Raw genomic sequence first — 25,371 nt, forward strand, 5'->3', positions numbered from 1 at the left:
AGAGTATTCAGGAAATAAATGCAGATTATCCCATAAGCATCCAACACCTTGGAGATTCAAGTAGGAATTTGTTCTGAGTCCTCTTCTATTATCCCATTATCCTATTCCATTATTAAATTGAAAATCTCTTCAGCTCTCATAGATTAAATGGAAAACTTTACTTTCAGACCTATAGACACACAATCCTAGTTTATCTCGAGTTTCAATCCCTGCCCCCCCACTATCTCTTAGACATTTCCACATAGGATTTTCCCATCTCAAACTCATCCAAAAGAAATCTCATTCTTCTATACGCTTTCTCTTTTGAACTTCCTTTTTATTATTAAAAGTATCTTTCTTGATCATCCAGATTTGCAATCTCATTGTCATACCCAACTCCTCTCCCTCAATCCCTACATACCATCTATTGTCAAAACTTGGTCTACTTCCAAGTCTATTCCTTACTCTCTTTTCACAGCCCTGTACACCATGGTTCTGGTCATCACCTCCTCCCACATGGATTACCACAATAGTCTTCTAAATTGTCTCCCTATCCTAAGTCTTTCTCTATATCAGTTCATTTTCCATCAATGCCAAAGATAATTTTACTAAAGCAAGGGTCTAATCATGTCCCTCCACGCTGTTCAATGAGCTCCAGGGACTCCTTATTAATAACCCAACTTTGGCATTTTAAGCTCTTTATAACCTGTCTCCTTCCTACATTTTTTAGTGTTGTGACAGTTGACTTCCCTCCATACACTGGATTATTTGCTGTTCCTCAAACACAGCATTCCCTATCTCCTATCTCTGTGCCTTTGCTCTGATTGTCTAACATGCCTGGAAGGTTTAAATAAAAACATCTATCTAGTTATTGAAACGTTTTTCCCAGTAGTATGCAAAAATCTGGTGGGTCTTTTTGTTTTTGTTGTCCCCATCATTTAGAATAAGTACGTGGAGTGGCAGTAGGTACTTAAATACTTATTTGTGTAGAAATAAAAAAAATCAAATTTTTAAGAGGTGTTGCCCAATTGATAAATGGTCATTTCCAAGCTAATGACAGAAATTAGAAAAAAAATTTTCTGAATCATTTATAATTAGATAAATGTAAATTTAGGTTACTCTAAGGTTGCTCACACTCATTAGGTTGCTCACCCCACCCATCCTCCCAAAAAAAGAAAAATGACAAAAGCTGGAGGTGGTGGGATGGTAGGTACATTCATGTGCTTTTATATTGGTATAACTGGGTCAGACATTCTGGAAAATAAATGGCAAATATGCCCCCAAAGTTATTAAGTTGGGCACTTCCTTTTGACTCAGCAATACTATTATTAGGACTAGATCTCAAAGAAGTTCAGAAAGAAGAAAAAACAGCCCATTTGTACAAAAATAATTGCAGCTTCTCTTTTTATAGTAGGAAAGACCTGAAAAATGAAACAGAATTGGCTGCTGGGACAGAATGGACTTTTGGGATTATCTATTAACAAAACTGACTCATTTTGTACCTGAGGGTCACAGCAAGGTGATTTTCTCAGGGTCACAAAACAGAATCAACAGAGATGAAATTCAAACCCACTCCACCATGATCCAACGGCATCTCTCCTATCCTGATTCCTTATTCTAAAATACAGAGTTGGGGATTCCTGAAGGATCTAGCTGGAAAGCACCCAATCCAACAGGTGCTAGTGAATGGAAAGGTTTCCATATGCATCCAGTGATGGTGGTTCTAGTTACTCTAAATACAGAAGCCTTAGCACTAAGATCGCCCCAGGAACATTAAGGTACTTTTGAGGTATAATATTTATTTTATTTTTTCAACATTCATCTTTTTGAAAATCTTTTAAGTTCCACATTTTCCTACCACCTTCTACTCCCTTCCCTCCCCATGTCAGGGAGTAATCTGACATAGGTTATACATATTAGAATTATGTTGCACACAATTGTATATTACTCATGTTACAAAAGAATCAGAACTAAAGGGAGGAAAACATAATAAAGGAACAAATAAAACAAGGTTTATAAAGTGACTATGCTTTGGCCTGTATTCAGAAACCATAATTTTGTCTCTGGATGTAGTTGGCATTTTCCATCACAAGTCTTTTAGGATTGTCCTTGATCACTGAATTGCTGAGAGGAATTAAGTCCAGCACAGTTGATCATCTCACAAAGTTGCTGTTAATGTGTACAACATTCTTTACTCAGCATCAGTTCAGGTCATAACAAGTCTTGAGGACCATTTGCTTATTTATGCCAACATAATTATTGGTGAATAGTGCACAATTTAGGGATAGTAACAGAATGGATAAGAGAATGGCACAAGGGGATTATATGGGGGGAAAAAAGGCAATTTTACCCTTTGACTCAGTTATATTACTAGTAGGTCTGTATTCCAAAGAGGTGAAAGAAAAGGGAAAAGGTCCTGTTTGTATAAAAAAATATTTATAGCAGCTCTTTTTGTGGTGGCTAAGAAATGGTCATTGAAGTGATGCCCATCAGCTGGGGAATGCTGTACAAGGTACGGCAAATGACCACATTGGAATGAATACTATTGTGCTTGAATAAACAATGAGTGGCATGGTTTCAGAAAAACCTGAACTGATGCAAAGCCAAGTGAGCAGAACCAGGAGAATACTGTACACAATAACAGCGATACTGTAGGGACAATGAACTGTGAAAAACTTAGTTACTCTGATCAAGACTTGTTTTGAAAAATACTATCCACCTCCAAAGAGAGAACTGATGAACCCTGAATACAGACTCAAGCATGCCTCATTGTACTTTATTTTTCTTATGTTTTCTTTTGCAGTATAGCTATCATGGAAACTTTTTTGCATATACATATACATACACACACACACACACACACACACACACACAAACACACTCAATATCAATTTGCCTTCTCAAAAAAGAGAAAAAGGTAGAAGGTAGAAAATTTTATGTGTTATTGGAATACAGCTAACAAAATGAAATTTTTAAAACAAAATGAGAACTCAGGGCAGCTAGGTGGCATAGTGGGGCCCTGGAATCAGGAGGACCTGAGTTCAAATCTGGCCTCAGATACTTAATAATTGCCTAGCTGTGTGATCTTGGGCAAGTCACTTAACCCCATATCCTGCAAAAAAAAAATAATGAGAACTCACTGTAAACTCAGGATCACTGACAGAAGGGCTGACATAGCTGGCAGGTTCCCAGGCAGGAGGCACACTGGGAGGGGTACTCCAAGATGACTGGGAGCTATGACTAATGAAAGCTGTACTTGGAACCTCTGTAGGACACGGGAAGCCATTGTGGTAATTCATGTTTTCTATGAAGAAAGGAAGAAAAGGGAGCAGCTTTTCAAATAAGGAAATCAACTCAATTTGATAAGCATTTACTAAACACCTATTATATGCTAAGTATTGAGGATACAAAGTTTATAAAAAACAGGCCTGCCTGCAAGGAGCTTACATTCATTCTATTGGGACAAAACCCTTATTAATGCAAAGTTTTATATTATTACTCTCAGGAAAGAAGTAGACTGCCATGATAACCAGCTACTTAAGAAGCAGGCATAGAAAATATCTCTTGGAGAATAGATGTAACCATGAAACTTTTATTCTAAATAAACATTTAATTTTTTTTTAAACAAGGCAGAGCAAATGAGCAGAGTACCATGAAATGGCATCCCTCTTGGGCTTTGGAATAACATTATTTGCCAACTAGGAGGAGAAAGATATTGATGTACTAATGTCAACCCTTGGAGTCCTTGGACATTAAGATTAATTTGTATATTCATGGTAGGAATGTTCTGGTATTGAGGTGATACAATAGATTGAATGCTGGGTCTTGAGTCAGGAGGACAAGTTCAAAATTGACCTTTAGACAGAGGTCACTTAAGAAATGGAAGACCACTCCAGTATTTTTGCCAGAAAAATCCATAGGACAGTCATGGGTTTTGAAGTCATGAAGAGCTGGACATGACTCAAGATTGAACAACAACAAATTTTCACTCATAATTTACAGAGGAAGAAACTGAGCTTTAGAGAAATTAAATGATTTGCCCCAAGATTATATAACTAATAAGAAACAGAAATACAATTTGAACCCACATTTTCTGGGTACAAATATAATATTCTTTGTTTCTATTTCCTCATGGTTCTAAATAGCAGATGCTCAATCTATGCATTTCAAGGTGAAAAGAAGAGTGTGTAGACTATACAGAGAATTCAGGGGTAATCTAAGGGTTGGGGTTTGGCACTGGAAGTCTGAGAAAGAATTCAGGGGACATGGAGCTATCTCTAGTAAGTTGGCAATTCATTGAGCATTGTGTTGACACAGTGGGCTGAGAGAGTTGGCATCTGACATACCCCCATTTACAAAGAGAAAGAGGAGGAAGTTAAGAGAAGAAATGAACTCAGATAAATAGTTGTGGGTCTGAAGGTCAGAAGTTGGCACCAACAAGGGCAGTTAGAAGGGGAGGACTTCCTAATTGAGTTATAGCACATACTTATAAAAAGAGCTTTTGTATATCAAATAATACTGTTACAGTTGCTGCAAGTCTCTTGATCAACCATTGCTTAAGGTTAAAAGACAACCCTATTCAGTGAATAGTGATAACAAAAACATAGATCAAAGGTCTTGGGCAGAGGTGGGGAAATAGGGGTTGTAGGGCCAGTCATAGTGAGGATTCCTGATTTTAGCAAGGATTCAGGAAGGAAACTCAGAGCAAATCAGAACTTTAGGAAGGGGGTTCATTAATTGGGAACCCAATAAAGCATCAAGGTTGGTTGGTTTTTGGTTTTTGGCAGGGGGCAGGTGGATGTAGGGGAATAATTTTGTCTTAATTTTCAATGACTCACGATAGTATTGTATGATTTGATTGATCCCAATGGTACATTTTTGAATACCTGAACACCATTGTTCATATTTACTAACTCTGTTATGAGGGACAGTCACCTGAATATAAATATTTCTATGTCAAGAGTTCTTCTTACTATGAAGTCCCTGGGCCCCTTAGAGGTTTGTAGATAAGATTTCAGGAGATCCATGATTTTGGATGAGGAAAAAAAATAACATCCTTATTCTCACTAACTTATGGGTTCCTTTGTAATCCTATAAATTTTATTTTATATATTTAAAAAAAAACATTATTCCAAGAAAGGGTTCAGGCTTCACTAAACTACCAAAGAGATCCATGACACACAAAAAACCTAAGAATCCCTACTCTAGACTCTATATATCTTCAGTTAATTCCCTTATATTAGTTCCACAGTTGTTACCTTCTGGAAAGCTGCTGTAATCGTTCACTTCTAGTGGACAATACACATTGGAAAACTGGCCTTCACAGGTCGTATTCCAGTCAATGAAACTGTGACAAAAGAGAAGGTACCTACGTTTAAGAAACATGCCAGCCAAACATCAAGTAAGGGAAGATGAAATCATTTTTAAGGGAACACTGAACACGAACAAATGTTAAAAGGTGATCTTTCCAAAGTCTTGAGTTGTTAAACAACTCCACTCCATAACATACCATGTACAGTCCTTACAGATAGGTTTCATTTTGTTTTCTACTCTAGTTCTTATCCTCATCCTTATCAGATTTAGTTCCTTAAATCACAGGATTGAAAACCTAGTTAGTTGAATGGACTGGGCAAATCCAGGAGCTTCTCAGCAATATTTCATGATATCACACAAGATGAGAAAGATGACCATCATTGACTGAGCCCATTAAGATGTTTTCGCCTTGGAGGTAATAGATTTTTAAGACTAATTCCTCCCCTCAAGGTGAATCCTGTGATGGGTAACATACATCTACACAACCTTTGCTTAAGGTTACTTGTGCATTCTGCAGTTGCCAACCTCATTTCATATGGGAACTCAATATAGAACCTTGGCTTCATAAACAAATCCAGTAATATCTGAGTTTCCAGATTTCCTTCAAAGTATCATGCTAGTATTCATTTAAGGGAAATCATATCAAGGAAAGAAACTTCTTAGTAAGTAAACTTTGATAAATGCTGCAAACCATGAGCAAAAACACTTGCATGCAATCATCAAATGCTGGAAACAAGAAGTTATCCATATGGATCTAGTAAGTCAACAAAATGCACAAGCCTATGAGAAAACCAATCCAGTTCATACTGACATCATTATAATCAAGAAGTCATTCCAGTACCCAAATCCTGCTTAACTATGAATTATTCAATTCTTAAGTCATCTGCTGTTGTTGTTTTTCTTTTAAGTCTTTTGGAAACTGATGCCAGTTACCATCCATTTTAGTTCAAATTGTTCTAGTCATTCTGCCTTACTGTTTTTTTCCCTCTTCAGTTTTTCTCTTTATTATCCACAAATATTATTAAAAAGTCACACCAAAGAGAGTTATCTAAATTTCATCTGATTCACAAATAAACAGTAATTTTTCAGTGAAGGATTCAAATAAATAAGGTAAAGATGGTGTGTGTGTGTAAGTACTCATAATCAAAACTCATAAAAAGATGGAACATCACACAATTATGTAAAGGAAAAAATTTTTTACCTGTTCTGAACAGGAGGTGGTTCCTGGACCATACAAGGCAAACTGTTCTCAAGGTTATAGTTTAAGCTGTTTGTTAGACACACTGGCTGACCTGGCCACAAATCACCTGAGGGATAAAGACCTGAAGAAGAAAACAATGACTTAGGAGGGCACCAGTATTGTCTTCCTCTCTGTTTATTCACATCTGTCTCATGCTTCGAGGAGGCTCAGCTCAAATTGACCTTCCTCTACTCAGGATTTTCTGACTGTCCCAATTTACACTGGTCTATCCCTTCTCTAAATCCTTCTGCACTTCCTAAATCCTGGAGGCATATCTTACCACTAGGGTCTCCTCTAATGCCTCCTCCTCCTTATACAGAGGTGATTCTGGGTTCTAAAATGACAGTGTCCATTTAGGATGAGCTTTGTTAGGTCCCACATCCAGAAAGACTTGAAGTGATCCCTAAATTGCAGGAAAGCTATGCTTGGACCAGTCTGAATCTGGAGAAGTTACTAACCAAATTGGCTGCATCCCCAGCCACACTCAAAGACTGTTCATTAAGTTATAGAAAAGTTACTGATGTCAGGGGAAGGAGAGCACAGGCATCAAAATGTAAGCACAGATGAGGAAACAGCAAAGAAGTTAGGTGATATGCCCAAGATGGTACATTCAGTGGGGCTGACTCTTGGGGAAAAAAAAACCTACATACTTGACTCCAGTAAAGTGGAAAGAGAGAAGGAAAAGAAAAGGGGGAGAAAGAAAAGAACTTCTGGAGATCAAAGATGGAAAGGATGTAAAGTGAAGAAATCATTAGAAGCTCCTTACAAACCTAATCTTGACTCTATTCTCTACAGATCAGCCATGAACAAGGACCAGAGCCCCTGCCTACCTAGACAGGTCATCAAATGCAGGATCATGAACAATTATCTCACTTTATAGGTTAATTTTTGGCATAGTCACCTTGAGGCTGGATAAAATTGTTGCTATGCTTCTGAGGAAGATGAGTCTTAGGTATTAATTCTAGCTGCCCTCTCCACCTCTGACACGGAGAAGATGGGAAGGAATAATGGTCTGGAGATTGGGGAAGCAGGCTAAAGCAGAGTACAGTCTCTAGCATTATCTTTGACCCTGCCCATCTCCAGCTCTTCCCCTTTCCAACCACCTTTTCCTTTTCCTCTTAGATTTGGAGAGGTCAATGTGATCAAGCAAAGGAAGGTGAATTCAAGTACCATCTATATAAGAGCAATGTGCATACTGGTGGATGTCACCTGTGATGAAAAGCTAAGTTGTACACAAAGCCAGTGAGCTTAGCAAGACTGCTCAAGTCAGAAGCATAAGACCGACAGCAAGGGCAGGTGTGCAAGCAGAAATTGAACTTCGAAATACAGAAACTCTGTAAAGGGTGCAAGGTTGCCCTACCTGGCTCTATCAATCCAACTATCCCAGGGTTTCTTCTGTACTCTTCAATCTGAACCCTATGTTAGAATACCGTGGGCCTGCCCTTACCATGTACCACCTCACTTACCTCCATCTTGGTCTATACCCACCACCCACATCGCTCTTACCTACCTTGATCAACAACAGGGCCGTCATCTCTTGAAAAACCTATAGAGCGATGATCATGCATCTCACCTTTGTTTTTATCAGGATCTGAAGTCACGTCTGGGAAGTTGGGACAAAGGGTTTCTGCATACTGAGGAATGGTATTCATGTCTCTGCTAAGAAAGTAGGAAAAAAGAGGGGGATGGCTGAATAACCTGTAGGATATGAATATAACAGAATACTATGCATCAGTAAATGATGAAGAGGAGGAATGTGGAAAAACCTGGGAAGATATTTATGAGCCGATACATCCTGAGATAAGCAGAACCAAAAGAACAATACCAGCTTGCATTTATTTAGGTTTGCAAATCACCTGATCTGAATGATCTTTATTTGATGCTCACAACAATCCCCTCCATACAGAAGAGGAAGATGGTAGAATCAAAAGAACTCAATGGATATGCTGAGGCCTACAAGACTAGTAAGGGTCTGAAAATGAATCCCTATGCAAATAACTGCCAAAATACTCCAGGGCCTCTCACCTCTGGATGAACAACAACAACAACAAAAAAAAATCAATGGTCCCTGAGAAGATGGGGACTAGAAATATATTATATGCATTAATCAACTTCAGTGGTTCCCATTGCCTCCAGGGTCAGACACAAAATCTGCTGGGCTCTGAAAGTCCTTTATAACCTAGTCCCTCCTCCCTTTCCAGTCTTATTACACCTTACTGTGATCCAGGGACAATTGGCCTCCTGGTTGTTCCATGTCAAGATGCTCCAGGTATTTTCTCTGGCTATTCTCCTTGCCTGGAATGCTATCCTTCCTCATTGTCACCTGATGGCTTCTTTGATTTCCTTAAATCCCAACCAGAACCTTGCCTTCTACAATTCTTCTCAATTCTAGCAACTTCTCCCTCTTTTAATTATTTCTTACTTATCCTGTACAAGGAGTTGTCTCTTCCACTGGTTTGTAAGCTCCTTGGGGGCAGGGACTTTTTATATCTTTTATTTTCCTTGAAAAACTTAGGACAATGCATTTAGTATATGGTAGGGGTTTAATAAATGTTTAATGTCTATCAGATGTAGCCACTCTATCTGATATTTCTATATAACTGTTCTTTGTTACAATGGGGGGGGGGGGGTTCCAATTGGGAATGGGGATGGAGATCAAAGAATGACATAAAAAGCAATCAAAAACAGTTATTTTGAAAGGACCCAGTGTTGGAAATGCTAGAATGATTTTAATTCTGGAATACAAAGCTTTCAGCTTATGTATGATTCTATCATTTAGAGCTGAAAAGCTTTCCAAGAGTAGTCTCTAGAACAGGGCTATAGTGGGAAAGCCCCTCCTTAGAGGGGGCTGGGGAGGGCCCTCTGCAGGTTCTCATGTGCCAACAATAGAGTACCTTGGTTAAAGAGTATGACAGTAAGAAAAATGAATTAACTGTGGGGAACTTGTTAGTTTTGAATCCGCTAATATGCTTCAGCTATAGGCTGGGTAACTAGTCAAATTTCCTATTTAATAAGCTCATCAGCGACAAAGTGCCCTCTGCTCTTCTCCCTAGGACACTGCATACATCTCCTGCTGACACTAGAGGGACTGGTTTCTTTTGTCTTATGAAGACAAAATTCAGTCCATGAGGAAAACATCACATATGGGGCTTTGCTGACCAGGTGGCTCAGTGGATAGGCTGGTAGACCTGGAGTCTGGAGTCTTCACGAGTTCAAATCTGACCTCAGATATTTCAGCTAGCTGGGTGACTTTGGGGAAGCCAATTAATTAATCATGTTTGCCTCAGTTTCCTCATTTCCTCAAATGAACTGGAGAAGGAAATAGCAGGCCAAGCCAGTATCTTTGCCAATAAACCCCCAAATGGGGTTAGAATGAATCAGAGGCAATTGGAAAAAATTAAAAAACAACAAACAAGGGGTGGCTAGGTGGCACAGTGGATAAAGCACTGGCCCTGGAGTCAGGAGTACCTGACACTTAATAATTACCTAGCTGTGTGGCCTTGGGTAAGCCACTTAACCCCACTGTCTTGCAAAAAACAAAACAAAACAAAAAACAAAAAAAAACAAGCAAGAGGCCCTTTTAAGGTTCCTACAGGGGACAGTTAAGTGGCAGTGATTAGACCACCTCAGAAAAACCCAAGTTCAAATCCAGCCTCAGACACTGATTAATTGTTCGGCCCTGGATAAATAGAGAGAGAGAGAGAGAGAGAGTGAGTGAGTCAGACACAATGAGAATGAGTATGTATCTCTACTCAAATGCTGACTGCCCCCAAATTGGCTGAATACAGGGTAGCAGGGGAAGGAAGGAACTTGAAAGAGAATTCAAAAGACTGATTTATAAAGTGATGTTTCAAATATGACTTAAAGACAAGAATTCTATGAGGTAAAGATGAAGAAAATGCAATACCAGGCATGGAAAATGGCCAGAGCAAAATCAAAATGATGGGAGTGGGTATGTAGTGTGAGAAACAGAGAAAAGTTCCATTTGGATTGATCACAGAGTCCAGGAAAAAGAATAACATATAATGATGCTAAAAGATAGGGCCACATCATGAAGAGTAATTATTAATGTGGATGACTCATGCACAATCCTTAAAACCAAAAAAAAGTCCCATTTTCCACATCAAAAAATAATGTTGAAGAAGCGAGTTTCTGAAAACTGAAAAATATAATAGTACAGACAATAGTACAATATATAATATAAAAAATTAACTTACCTGGGGTTGCAGATGTTGTGCGACAGATTCAAAGTAATGGGGGTTTCAGATGGAAAATCAGTTTGTGAAACATTCTCACCTGAGAACAAAGAAACAGGATATTCAATGATTAAACCAAAATTATGTCTATTGCCACTTTCTCAGTTGCTATATTCTTGTGCAAAGGCAGTTAGGTTACTGGACCTGAAAATCTGTCTCTAACATGGAGTTGTCCAGTCAAGGTATGCCCTCTCTGAGACTCAGATTTCTCCTCTGAAAAATTGAGATAATACTATTTATACTACCTGAGTCTCATTCTCACACTATAAGAAAAGTGCTCTGTATGTATCAGAATGTTATTCACATGTAAGATATTACTATTACTGCTGATTTGAGCATTCTAATTTTATAGTAAGAAATTTATGTGACAGAGACAAAATAGAAACCAGCTTTATTTGATGTGGGGACAACAAAGGGATACATATTTATTTAAGGATTGGTTTTTGGTTTTTTTGTTTTTAAAACCCTCCACTAAAATACTGCTCTGATGGTCTGTGACATTATGGAAAGAATACTGGGGCACTGAAGGCTACAGTGATGGACTGAAGATTTTGGCAGTCTCTTCCAAACAGAAGATATTTTGCTATGGACCGTGACTATCATCTAAGGGGTGGTCTCAGGTATACACTGAGAGAAGAACATGCAGACCAAGGAATCATACATCTTTAGAATAGGATTTTTAAGATTTTTCAAGGGGCGGCTAGGTGGTGCAGTAGGGGTGGCTAGGTGGTGCAGTGGATAAAGCATGGGCCCTGGCGTCAGGAATACCTGAGTTCAAATCTGGCCTCAGACACTTAATAATTACCTAGCTGTGTGGCCTTGGACAAGCCACTTAAAAAAAAATCTAAAAAAAAAAAGATTTTCAAGTGTATGTAGGGCAGTCACAGAAAATTAAAGCAGCAAAAGATATGGGGGCTGACCTCGGGATTTCGGGGTGGGGGGGAATCCCTCTCCCAATCAATGCTGGTTAATGCATTCTTTCCCATTGCAGTTTAACTGCCTAGATTCCAGAGACTTATGCCATCAAAGTTACACCAGCTTGTTGAATTATTCAAAAGAGCAGTCTTGTAAATGTCTATATAGCTGCAAAGATTATAGAACGATGGATGGTGTGGAAGAGAACTGAGAAGAAATCTATTCTCACGTGAGTCAATTTCAGAACAGGCAAAAACAGGCTAAAAATTCTGTTCAGGTGACACAGGTAGTGAATGAGCAGAGTATGAATTTTATCCAGATGATTGAACTCTAGTTTTAGGCATGGGGCCATTAAAGAAATCAGTCATGGATCCGTGAAAAATAAGTTCTGCCTTGTTTTTAAAAAAATTAAAAATTGCAGGGCAGCTAGGTGGTGCAGTGGAAAGAGCACCAGCCCTGGAGTCAGGAGTACCTGGGTTCAAATCCAGTCTCAGACACTTAATAATTACTTAGCTGTGTGGCCTTGAGCAAGCCACTTAACCCCATTTGCCTTGCAAAAAAAAAAAACCCTAAAAAAATTAAAAATCATGATTTCTCTTAAGGATGTAACACTGGAGAGAAAACTAACATTTCCACATTCACTTAGCCCATTGAGGAGAAAACACCCAAGATAATGAGAGGAAGGGAACAAGTATTGATAGAGTGCCTACTATATTCAAAGTACTTTTCCAAATTTTTATTTGTAAATAAATTTTGTTATTTGATCTTCACAACAACCCTGGGAGGTAGTATAAATTATTATCCTCCATTTACAGAGTTAGGTGGTGCTACTAAATTCATCTTACATATGAGGAAATTGAGGCAGATAGAGGTTAAGTGACCTGCCAAGGGTCATGCAACTGGTAGATGTCTGAGAATGGATTTGAATTCAGTCTTCCTGACTCTAGAGTCAGGGTTCTATTCCCTGCATCACTTAAGTTTTCTGAGAGTTGAATTGTTTGTACCAGTAAACACTATGGAAGAAAAGAACCTGCATAAATTTTTTGACTAAAGAGAATTTTTTTCTTTTCTTTTCCTTTTTTTTTTTGCTATGAGTTTAAAAAGGACAAATAAAGGGGTAGCTAGGTGGTGCAGTGGATGGAGCAGGAGCACCAGCCCTGGGGTAAGGAGCACCTGAGTTCAAATCTGATCTCAGACACGTAATAATTTCCTAGCTGTGTGGCCTTGGGCAAGTCACTTAACCCCACTGCCTTGCAAAAAACAAAAAAAAAACACCAAAAACCTTAAAATTTAAAAAAAGGACAAATAGGAATTCTATCTTAAATCATTCATTAAAAGGATGGAAAAGAAACCAAGTCCCAGTCTGAACAGAGCATCAAGACAAATCCTTAGCTTTGTGTCTGTTTGGCAAATTGTCCATTCACTTTCCAAGGCTAAAGAGGGACTCAGCTACTCCCCAGAAGACGCCTCCTGCTCCCTGATCTGCGTCCCCTCCCCTTCTACAGGCAACAAGAAGCAGGTCCCCCCTTTGCTCCCTGCCTGCAGAGGAAGGGCTGCCAGAGCTGGACGCTGGGGGCTGCCCACTACTCACGGGAGGGCAGGAAGTGCCGGTTAGGCAGTACAGGTTTTTTGTCTCCATCTGAGCTGCTGGTGCTGCTCCAACTGCCCCAGCTGCCCCGGCTGGCCCGCACACTCCCCGAAGAACTGCCGCAGTCTGAGCTGGAATCTGAACAAAACTTGTCTCCACATTTCTTCTTAGGCCGCTGGTAATGACCCTCTGGAGGAAACAAGACAGAAAACAATTTCAAATGTTTTCCCTCAGCGGCTCCACATTATTGACTCTAGTGCAATGAAAACCTGGCTGTACTTCATGAATAGACTCTTCTGTTCTCCACAGGAGACTCCCTGCCCATGCCTCGCGAAACTCTTGAGCACTGAAAACGCCCTACCATCTTTTACCTTTTCTAAGTCCACCTCCAAGACCTCCTTCTCTCCTTCTCAGCTGCCTAAAGTACTTCTTCCCTAACAACCCTTCTTCGATGCACATACTAAGCTGGAAGGGTCCCAGAGAGATCTAATCTAAATCTATCACCCAAGTGAAGAGAGTCTCTCCAAGTTAGAAGCCATCTGAGGAAAGACATTCATACTAAGCTACTAAAGATTTAAAATATTTATATTATCATACCATATAAAGGTAGAATATGGAACACTTCTATAAGAAGGCTTCAATGAGAAATAAAAGAATAATTCTTTAAAAGAGAATTTTATGGACTAGTGGGGGAAGATTTTTGAGAGAAGGAAGTCTTTCAGATTTACTTAAAAATGACATAGGCAGCTATCCACTATGTCTAAAGCAGAAACTAATCTTTCCCTTGATTTTTTGCCACATTCACAAAATTAAATATTCTTAGCCTTGCCAAAAAGTTAAAGTCACGCCAGTTTAAAAAAAAAGAGGAATATTATAACCTTTACAAACAGAAGAGTTCTGGAAATACTTTCTTTTAAAAAAAACTCAGCAAGGTCAGCACCAATAAGATGCATCAGAAGACAGGGAAAAAGAAAGGGTTGGTTAGCAATGCTGGGTGGTTAGGAAGTCATTCCCAGTGCCCCAGGCATAAAAGGCAGAACCACATCTCTTACAACTTCTGTCATTGTTTCCCCTTTCTTTAAAAAAAAAAAAATTCTTATTTATTATTATGGACTTGTCAAACATCAATACACACAAACATTTTCCCACACAAAGGAAAACAGAAAGGGAAGATTTGAATCTCTATTACATACAGCTGAGGTTTTCTGTTTTTCCAATGGGTATCATCCAGCTTCTTTGCTTATTTGAGGTCCTATCCAAACATTACAAAATGGCACCTTCTCTCCATCTGTTAACGTCAACACTCTACTGGCTTGGATTTCTGATAGGGATTGACTTGGAGAAAGAGGACTAGTGGAAAGTAAAGCTGCCAAAGCCAGCCCTGGTTCTGCCTCGGGTTGTTGGGCAGACATTTGCTGAGGGTAACAGATCCTCTCCTCACCTCTTGTCCTCACCCCACCGACCCAGTAGGTGGATGACTGGATCAAGTATCTCATTGTTCCATTCCCACTGGGTAAACAAAGGAAGAAACACTGGGACAGGTTCGGGGAAAGGTTGGGTGAGCAATGCCTTGAGATAGATGCCTCTACCTCAAAACGATCCCATTACATTTGTGAGGTTTAAGCTTTCTGTGACTTTTGATACTTTGCGAAAAGAGGAAAGGATAGTCTTCACAGATGCCCCTCTCCTAACTTAGTATGACAACATACCTGTTTCACCTGGGGGTGCAGAAGGTGTTTTGGGTTCTGTTTTACAAATATCCACGGTACCACTCTGCGTACACCAGCTCCTCAGAGGAGTGCTCCCTCTCAACTCAGGTCTTTCAAATTCAGTGCATACATGTTTTGATTCATTTGGTTCAGGAGCCCTATGGCAGCCACAAACATCTCATTAATTAATGTCCTCACCACACATGCATAACTATGACATAAAACAAATTAAAATGCATTGCATACATAATATACAATAAGGAGTCTATGATCCATACACTATAATTATCACCATATACAAGATCTATTTTCTTTACACATAAAATATAAATGGCTATGAATATGACAATCTAATGTATATATTATACATAGGCATATAAAATATATTAACATCAAAATAGATATTGGTGGCACATGTACACATGTAATCTTTACATATCACATACCTACACACATGCATATATATATATATATATATACACACAGATATATTCATGCATGTTTGCGTAAAGTATGGATATATAAATGTAAACAAGTCAAAATTTGAAAATGGATAGTTCTTAACTTGAGATCTATGAATTTGGGATACCAGTAACAGGATGTGGGACAATGAGATGCAGAAAAACTGGAAAGAGATTTATTCTGATGGTCTGAGAAAGGAAATAACTTTTTAAATAGAATTTTAGAGTAAGGAGAAACTTAAGAGTTAATTCTTCTCATTTTAAAGAGGAAATGAGATGTAAAGTGATTTACTTGATCAAGATCTCAAAACTAGGCTCATGGCCTAGTTAGCAGATTCAGGCTTACAAACCCAATCTAATGCTCATTCTCCTTATACCATGTCAAAAGAGAGATTCTTAATGGATGGAATCTAGGTGATACAGTGGATAGAGTGTCAGGAAGACCTAAGTTCAAATCCCATCTAATACACTCACTAACTATATGACCCTGGGCATGTCACTTATCCTCTGTGTACCTCAATTTCCTCAACTGTAAAATGGGGATGATATTAGCAACTACTTCCCACAGTTGTTATGAGGTTCAAATGAGAGAATAATTATAAATTGCTTAGTACATGCTAAGCACTATGTAAATGTTATCTACTATTATTACTGTTGTTACTGTTGCTGGCAGTTGTTTCAGTGGTAGATCACTTTTACTGGTTGAAGACCAGAGCCTCTGGAGGGATTGGGAATTCTAATCAATCTGGTGAATTTGAGATGAGTCACTACTTGGAAAAAGGAATTCCAGGGTCTTGCTCACTGTACATTGTTCTAGTGAAGATTAGGGTACAGAAATGCTTTGCAAACTCTAAAAGAATTTTATAAGCATAAAATATTATTAAATGAAGGTGCAAAAAAAACAAAATATGAAATAAGTTTCATTTAACTTTTTTTCACCTTTTTAAAATTTTCTATTTACCCAAAAAAGAAAAACAAGACCAATTAGTCAGATACATTTCAATGTTTCAAGCCTCTAGGCTAAGGACAATGCCTCCAATCTCAGAAAAAGACGGCAATCCCTCAAGACTTTAACTGATACTGACATTTTGAATGAATTGCTGTGGCCAAAAATCTTTCAGACTTGTTCCAACTTAACTAAAGTTGGTCTTTGGGACACATGAATTGGACCAAAACCTGAAGCCTATGAGTTCCAGGGAAGTAGCCTTTGAGAAACCAGGGTCCCTTAAGAGACCCAGGAGGACCCCAGCAGGGCCCACATTCTCCTGACCTTCTCACTGGGATACCTGGCCTCAAAGTTCACATAATGCATAACCATAAACCAAAATGGAGCTACTTCATCTCCCACGTCTGGGGCATGCCAGACTTTTGCTTTTAAAGTTAATCATGTAGTCATAATATTTAATTGGTAAAACTACATTTTAATTCCTCTTTAAAATCTTTACTTCTTCCTCTATACTTATGCTGGAAAATAAGTTTCTTAAAGGTACCTTAAGGTTGACTCTTAAGAAATACTGAGTGGTGGGGAGAGAGGTTTTAGGAGGGGAGAAGGAGTCTCTGTGACTTATTAGTCTTAAGAGAACTATCTGGAGCACAAAATGACTTGGTCAGGGTTACACAGTCAGGACGAGGGCCTTCAGTCAAGGCCTCTACCTCTCCCACCACTATGAAATACCAGAACAAGAAAATGCAACCAAGGTTTTCCTTTTTCTTATGGCAGACAAACTAGTCAATGACTATTCAAAATGCACTGGGGATGAGAATAATTATTTAAATTCTATATTAGGCCAATTGTCTATGTATAGGTAAAGATTTTGCACAAAACAGGATAGATGTTTAAGCTCAAATGTCTTCCTTTTGTATTCATTTTTTTCCAAGGGAACCAACAATTGGTGAAAATTAATATTTTTGTGTTGCTAAATATGAATGTGGAATTTTTTTTAAAAAGATTTGACACATAAATATGTTATATACACAGATATGTGTGTATGTGTATGTATTAATGTAGTTTTAAAAAACCACTGAATTTGGTAAAAAGTAAAATTTCAACCTTGAGTATTTTTTTCTGTAAACCTTGAAGAAGCTCTATAAAAAATAAGCAGCTGTAATCAAGGACACTGACAGTCCTGAGGATGCATTTCATTCATCTCAAAACTGAAAAGTTTGTATTTTTCCGGTAACCTATAAAACTTTTGAGGGGAGGGAGAAGAGTTAAAAAAAAAAAAAAAAAGGAAGATCAGAAACAAAATGAGGATGTGATTAGTTTAGGGTTTGGTTTGGGATTTGGGTGTTTTTTTTTTTAAATGGGGAAGGCTACACACAACTCACCTTGAAGATGTATTAACATTTTTTTTCTTGTTTTTTCTAGAAGTTCTAGTTTTATTCCAATTTAGATTTGGCAGATTTCCCTCCTTCTTTTCTTGTGGTCTCTTCTTCCTATCTTCTTGCTGCAAAGTAAAGACAACAGCCTGTGATAAGGTACAGTCTAAGATCAATGAACTCAAACTCACTCTTCAGTGACTAAATTTGACATCACAATCACCTGCCTCCAGAACACACCACTTTTATCTACTTTTCCTCAGAATTCAGGACTTTTTTAAACTACTGGAAACTTGGGCATAACTTTCTCCATCTCTGGCGGGTTTACATTCCCCCCTCTTTCCCCACCTCCTCAATCCCTTGAGAGAAAAGAAAACCTGGTCTATAAAAATTCTTAATGGGCTAAAAATGAGAAACATCTGCCAGATTTATGGTCAAGGTGCTGTTAAATTCTACCACAATAAATCCTCCTGCCCTCACCTGTTGGCTCGGTTCCTGCAATTCACATGAATTACTACCGAAGCACCACCAGCAATCACTTCAAGAGAACCCAGGGGGGATTTATTATTTTAATTTTTTTTTGGAGGGGGGAGCCTAAGTAAAAAAAAAAATCAAGCCTCTTTTGTTAGATGATAGGAACTACTACATTCCAAATCAGTTTGGTTTTTTAAGGTAAACAGGACAAGGATCTTCTTGAGGTTTTTGAAGATATGATTTTTTTTAATTGGAAATCAATTGAATAACTTGTGTACTAGTTAACCCTTTCAGCTGTCATTTTCTTCTGTGCTTCTGAAAATAGAGATTGGAATATTTATACTCCTACTGTCCCCTACTCTCCCATCAGCCTTGCATCTATGGGTCACTTCAGACAGGCAGGGGCTTATCTCCTAAGCTCTTATGTTCTTCCCCCCCCCTCTTTTGTTCATCCTGTAACTTTTGCCTGGAGACAATCATTCTTTTCAAACTAAAAACAGGTAATCGGCAAAGGAAAAGGAAGACCAAGGCCATTGGCATGGTCAGATGCTGCCCCCTGCAGCTCACTTAAGGAAAAGGTTAGAGTCGCCATGCAACTGATACCCTGACCATCAGGACACTGTCTCATCATTAGCATCGAATAAGATGTAAAAGAAGGCATCTTTTCCATGGCGTAAAAGTTGGGAGGGATGACCAAAAGAGGAGCTGGCATAAATGAAATTCCAAAAGTCCTTTGCAGGGCTTAGGTTTAAATCTGGTGAAACAGAATAGGAGGCAGTGTAGGACAGGAGAAAAAAAGGAGCAGTTCTATGTCTCCAAGGTCCTGAGTTCAAATCTCATCTCTGATGCTTACTTTGCTATGTGACCTTAGACAAAACATATAAATGGCTTAGTTTTCACTTCCATCATCTATAAAATGAGGGGGTTCAATTAAATGATCTCTAGAGGACTCTTCTAAATCAAGAATAGCCATCAATATAAAATTTTGTATTTAGAACTTAAGAGCTCAAAAGATCAGTGACATAAGTAGAGGGTGGGGAAGATGTAAAGAACAATAGTTCACATGAAAAAGAGGAAGAATTGGGGCAGCTTGGTTTTGCAGTAGATAGAGCACTGGCCCTAGAGTCAGGAGGACCTGAGCTCAAATCAGACCTCAATCATTTAATGATTACCTAGCTGTGTGGCCTTGGGCAAGTCATTTCACCCTACTGCCTTGCAAAAATTAAAAAATAAAAAGACTTAAAACTAGGTAATATCTAATCTGAACTAATATATATTATAATTCACCATTTTAACTGGTCCTTTCTGAAATCACCATCTCTTAATTCAAAATAGTGACTCTAAAGAGTATTGGAGAAGGTTGCAAATGTGTGAGAGGGTGTGTGTGTGTGTTATAAGGGGAAAGGGGTTGTGAAAGACTACTCAAGTCCATTTACCCCCCCCAAAAATCAGCATTCACTTCTGGTTTTCCAACTTCTCTCCATACTCCCATCTTTCTGCCAATTACACATAGGCTCAAGACTTGGTAGCTATCTGTATAGATATGTGCTTATGAAGCTTCTCCAACTAGACAACAAGATGCATTAGGTCAAATTGTTTCCCAAAGAAAATATGGTGCATATTTACAGAATGAAGGAAATACAACATTTTTATTGTGAATTTAAGTAGCCCAAATAAGGTAAGTAGGAAAGCAACTTTTGAGAAGCTTTCCACCAGTCCTGAAAGTTAATACACAAATATATACATTTCACCTTAAAACTATGGGGACTGAGTCTGTAGCAATCCATAACTTTTTAAAAAATTGAAAATGTCTGAAATAGAAGAGAAAAGATTAATACAAACCTCAACTAAAGAAGGGACATCCTGTTTCCTACAACATGTTTCTTCTTTAGGTGTTTTGTGAATCTTCTTTTCTGAGGAAGGTTTTGCATCAACCTGTTTTTTCAAAGTTTCACAACTTTCTACTTCATTCTTATTAGCCATTTGCTGGTTATTCCCTTAAATAAATAAAAATGATTCAACATTTGAGTAATCAGTTCAATTTACTTTCCAAGAGCTAATTTCCTCCTGGTCACATTACACAACCTAAATCTTCCTGTTTTTAGACAATCAGATGATGGTTGGGCCAACTCTCAGTCTAATGGCATGAAAGAGCAAAAAAGTCTAAATTTGAAAGCAATAAATTATTTTTAAAAACCCATCTGATGCTGGGAAAAGAATAGAGAAACTGATCGATGAAATAAACCCATATGTAGAACCTGGTATATATAAAAGATGGGTATTTGATAAATCCACATTTTAAATATTGGATATCTATTCAGTAAAAACTTGGAGAGCTATGTGACAACAAAAAAGAGCTGCATCCATTTCACACGTGATAAAAGACTAATTAGACCAGCAAAAAAAAATTTAAAAAGGAATATTTATCTCAAATACATAGAACATTTTTTAAACTGAAGAATTCAGTGAAGATAAAAATAAATGAGTTTCTCTGTCATGTTAAAAGGATTTTGCACCAAAAAAAAACTTAAAAATCAAAAGCAAAGAGCCAATGCATAAGTTAACAGTCTGATCTTCAGAACTTATAAAACAAATTGAAGCACATATACAAAACAACAAACACTTCCCTGGTAGAACTATAGTCGAAGGGCATAGACAATTTACAAAGGACACAGACAATTTACAAAGAAAAAAAATAAATCTATGTGCTAGTCAATACATAAGAATATACTCAAATTCCCTAATAATCAGAGCACAGCAAATCAAAACACTACAAGATAGCATATTACTTACACTAGGTTAACCAAAAAAATTAAAATCTAATGAAATCCAATGTTGGCTAAGGGGAAACAGGCACTCTAATAAATTACTGACTGGGTTGAAAGCTAAAACAGTGAAAAAAAAATCAAGAAAGACATTATACAGGAGTAGTTACAAATTGATCCCAGTCATTACATTGGCTAGGACCTTCTACCAAAAATATCCTTAAAGTGCAAAAAAGTCTATTACTTCAAAAAAATATTTAAACACTCATTTCAAAAACAGGAAAAAATTAAAATCCACCCACATTGTCCACCAATTAGAGAATTAACAGAATACCCTAAGGTCATAAAAAAGGATAACTAATTATACTGGGATGAAGTGATGCTTAATGAAATCACCAGGACCAAAACTATATACACTAACTACCACAATATAAGAAGAAAAGAAAGAGGACACAAAAACCACATGATGGAAAATAACTATATATACTCTTCAGATCATTTATTTGGTTTAACATTGTTAAAGGTTGAGATTTTGGTCAGTTTTCCCCCCTTATTTTTACAGGTCTTTTTGCTTGTTTTCCTAAACATTAAGTTAGTATTTTTTTTTCAAAGATTTAAGAAAATTATGGGAAACCAAAGGGTTTTATAAGTAATCCCTAAGAAGGGGGGAGAGGGGTGGGATGGACAAGGAAATGAGTTGATTCGTAATAGATCATGATGGAGAATTGCATCTACTCTTAGCAAATAGCGCCAGGAGTCCAGGGTTCTAATCCTGGGTCCCTCGCTGGATCACTGAGTGATAATATTGATTTTAAAATGAAGAAAATATTTCTTCTACCTCACAGCCTTATCAAGAATGGTGTGTAAATAAAGCCTGAATCACTATGTGAAGAAAAACTTATTTATTATCTTTGTGCCCTTCTACAGTTGGATGAGGAATATAGTTGAATATGTTGTGAGATACATAAGAAATACAACCTGGATATAGTTTCAAATTCACTGATTATCAAAAGGTTTTATTTTTCAGAATCTGAAAGATATATTACTAAAAGAAAAATGCTCCTTATATAACTTACATGAAAAAATAAATGTCTTATACTATTTATAATCTTTCCCATCTGATGCTTACAGACATAACCAAGACTCAGCACCATGAAAAGAAGTTTATTTTTTTTGATAGAGAAAAACCACCTAAAAAGCACCTTCACAATTAAAAACTTCAAGTAATCTAGAGAGAGAGAGAGAGAGAGAGAGAGAGAGAGAGAGAGAGATGGGGTATTGAGCTAAGTCTCCAATCAGAATCCAGAGTCCCTTACTAAGTCTTGTTACCTTGTTTGTTAAACTAGTTTAGTAGCACTTCAATTAACCAGATTTTTTTTAACCTTAAACAGATCACTTATTGAACTGGAACCCAGTTTTCTAATTGATAGAGAGGGTTTTCCTAACCTTTTTTAGTGACAAGAACCCTGCTGATAGTCTTGTGTAATTAATGGATCATTCTCAGAATAATGTTTTTAATTGTATAAGATAAAATATGTAAGATTAAAAAGAAAAACAATTATATTTAAATAAAGATAAAATTGTTATTTTGGGCTATTCAAATTCATAGACCTCCTAAAATCTAAGAACCTCTGGAATCCAGGGTCAGACTAAGGTGGAAGTACCCTTCTAGCTCTATTTTTTTTTAAACTAAGTTAATTCAAGTAAGAATATATATAATATTATATAATACCCTATTATATAAATGTTAATATATTATTTGTTATATTACATAATACCCTAATTTTTTAAAAGTAGAAATACTTCAAATCAACTAAAATCCTGATTAAGAAAAATTTCCAAAAAGTAATGGAAAATTCTGTTATTCTATGAACTACCAAACAAGCAAATGGCATAAACTATAATAATAAACTTTACTCGGGTTCTCATGCTTAAGTCCAGTTCAAAGATACTAAACATTTTTGTTTCGAAAGGTAAGCATTCTCTCAAAGATACTATTAATTTTATCTTCTCTGTGTAAAAGTCATTTAATATATTTATTATAAAACCTTCCCTGTCACTATTCTTAGAGATGGGAGAGAAAATAAATGTTTTAACTCAATTTAAAAGTAAAATAAACATTACATTTTAAAATAAAATTAAGTGAAATAATAAAAATAGGTAATACTTAACAGAGGGTCATCTCTGTAATCATGAGAATTTGGTAAATATGAAATCTTGCCTTTGAAACTTCTTAGGCTCTGTGAGCCTATGACATTAACTTAATCCTTCATTGCTTACAAGATAAGTTATTGACCTGCAGTAGCATGAAAGGCTACCAGATCTGGAGTTGGAAAGACTCCTTATACCCTCAGTTCAAATCCAGTCTCACACATTTATTAACTAGGTGACTCTGGGTCAAGTTACTAAACCCTGTTTGCTTTAGTTTCCTCAGATGGGGAAGGAAATGGCAAACTACTTCATTATCTTTGTCAAGAAAACTCCAAATAATTATTATGCCCAAAGGCTTTAAAACTGCATAGGTTTTGGTCCAGCAATAATATTATTAAGTCTGCAATCCCAAAGAGATTACACAAAAAAAGGGGAAAACCCCCATGTACCAAAAATATTTAAAGCAGTTCTTTTCATAGTGGCAAAGAACTGGAAATTGAGGGAATGCTCATCAAGTGGGGAACTGCTGAACAAATTAATTGTGGAATGTGAATATGATAGAACACTACTGTTCTCTTAGGAATGAGGGACAGAACACTTCAGAATAGCCTGGAAAGACTTGTGAGAACTGATGCTGAGATTAGTAAGCAGAACCAGAAGAACAGTGTTGACTGTTGAAAACCACCCACTGCATGTAGTTGAAAAAAAAATTAATTAATTAAAAAGAAACTCCAAATGCAGTCACAAAGAGCTGGACATAACAAGTATAGAGAATACACATTCAAGTCCATACCAAAAAGCCAAAATATCAGGCACAGTAATTTTACTGGATTACTATTTTGACCACAATTCATTTACAAAGCAGCTCAAAAAATAATGAAAACTGGAATGTAGCTTTTGTTATTGTTGGTCAGGAAGGCAGGGAACAAGAAGAATGGGGGAGATTCTAAAGAACTTTTAAACTTCTAAATCCATCATCACTGGTGCCTATGACTCTCTAATTTCTCAGGTGTCTGTAATTCAGCATAGTGCCAGGATTACCAATAGGCAATTAGGATACAACTTTCTGAATTTAACAAGAAGCAGTTAGAGGCAATGTCTCTTAAAACAATTCCCTTGGCTTTAACAAGTCAGATCAAGGACCATAGTGTCTAGAGCCTGAAGTGACCCTGATGAGAAAACTGAGTCCAATCTGGTCCTCATTTTACAGATGAGTAAACATCCAGAGTAAACTGAGGTTTGAATTTAGTTCTCTATCACAGTCTCTCCTTGTAAATGATGCTCAGTCTTGTCCAGCATAAAAAAAAAATCCAATCATTTGTATAGGACTGTGAGGTTACATCTTACATCGAGGTCAGAATCTCAAAGTCAGTCCTAAAGGGAAAGATTTCATTTGTAAAACTTATCTTTGAAAGTCCTCTAAATTAATCATATGTGTGTAATATATACATATAATACAGTATGCTTTATTAAATATTATATATAAAATGATGTTCAATCTTATCCACATTTTCAAAACCCCATATGGCACTCTCTTGGCAAGATACTAGAGTGAGTGACCATTTTGGTCTCCAAAAGTCTTAGACAAACAGTGCTCAAGTGACTTTCCCAGAGTCATACAACTACACACAACTAGTTAATGTCCAAATACTGAATCTGAACTTAGTTCTTCCTGACTCAAAGTCCACAATTCAGTCCACTGAGTCACCCAAAGGTCTCATAAATATATAGATATATACTTACATAGCTATATTTATACATATAAAATATCAAATATATACACAAAAATACCAACTGTATATGAAATACTAAATATATTTTATACACATGTATCTATATACAGCTATGTTAATATAGACACATATATACACACATTTACACACATGTGGAGATGTAAACATATATACAATATGTATATATCAACCAGAAACAGGGTTGGGTCTCCTGGATTGAGGTTATTGTTAGGACAACTATTGCATGTAAAATCTATTTTTCACAATATCTAGCAAAAACAATCTCAATCAGGAAAGAAGCAGGAACCAAGACTTCTACTCAAGATAAAAGAGAATGAAAATGAGTGAATCCTTCACTGGTAGGAATGTGAACAGTCTTCTACCTCCTGCACAAGGCAAGGAAACTAGGAGAGACCTCCCAGCTGACTACTACTAAAATTCATTCTTCCCTTTCAAACCCAACTTCTA

General features: G+C 37.2%; 1 protein-coding gene across 3 annotated transcripts in view; it reads right to left on the reverse strand.

The window, feature by feature from the left end:
- TMEM131L (transmembrane 131 like) overlaps nt 1–25,371 on the reverse strand; it is a 160,527-nt gene that overhangs the window by 472 nt on the left and 134,684 nt on the right. For 2 of the 3 annotated variants that reach the window (XM_074229105.1, XM_074229104.1), the window contains exons 26-34: nt 20,097–20,251; nt 17,790–17,908; nt 15,001–15,158; nt 13,295–13,480; nt 10,750–10,828; nt 8,106–8,191; nt 6,494–6,614; nt 5,238–5,326; nt 3,120–3,283 (exon numbers count right to left, since the gene is read on the reverse strand). In XM_074229105.1, coding sequence (XP_074085206.1) covers nt 3,120–3,283; nt 5,238–5,326; nt 6,494–6,614; nt 8,106–8,191; nt 10,750–10,828; nt 13,295–13,480; nt 15,001–15,158; nt 17,790–17,908; nt 20,097–20,251 — 1,157 coding nt within the window. The remainder of the gene's footprint in view (nt 1–3,119; nt 3,284–5,237; nt 5,327–6,493; nt 6,615–8,105; nt 8,192–10,749; nt 10,829–13,294; nt 13,481–15,000; nt 15,159–17,789; nt 17,909–20,096; nt 20,252–25,371) is intronic. The other variant, XM_074229106.1, reaches the window with a different exon arrangement.

This window comes from Macrotis lagotis, chromosome 3, assembly GCF_037893015.1.
Source record: "Macrotis lagotis isolate mMagLag1 chromosome 3, bilby.v1.9.chrom.fasta, whole genome shotgun sequence".
NCBI lineage: Eukaryota > Metazoa > Chordata > Mammalia > Peramelemorphia > Peramelidae > Macrotis > Macrotis lagotis.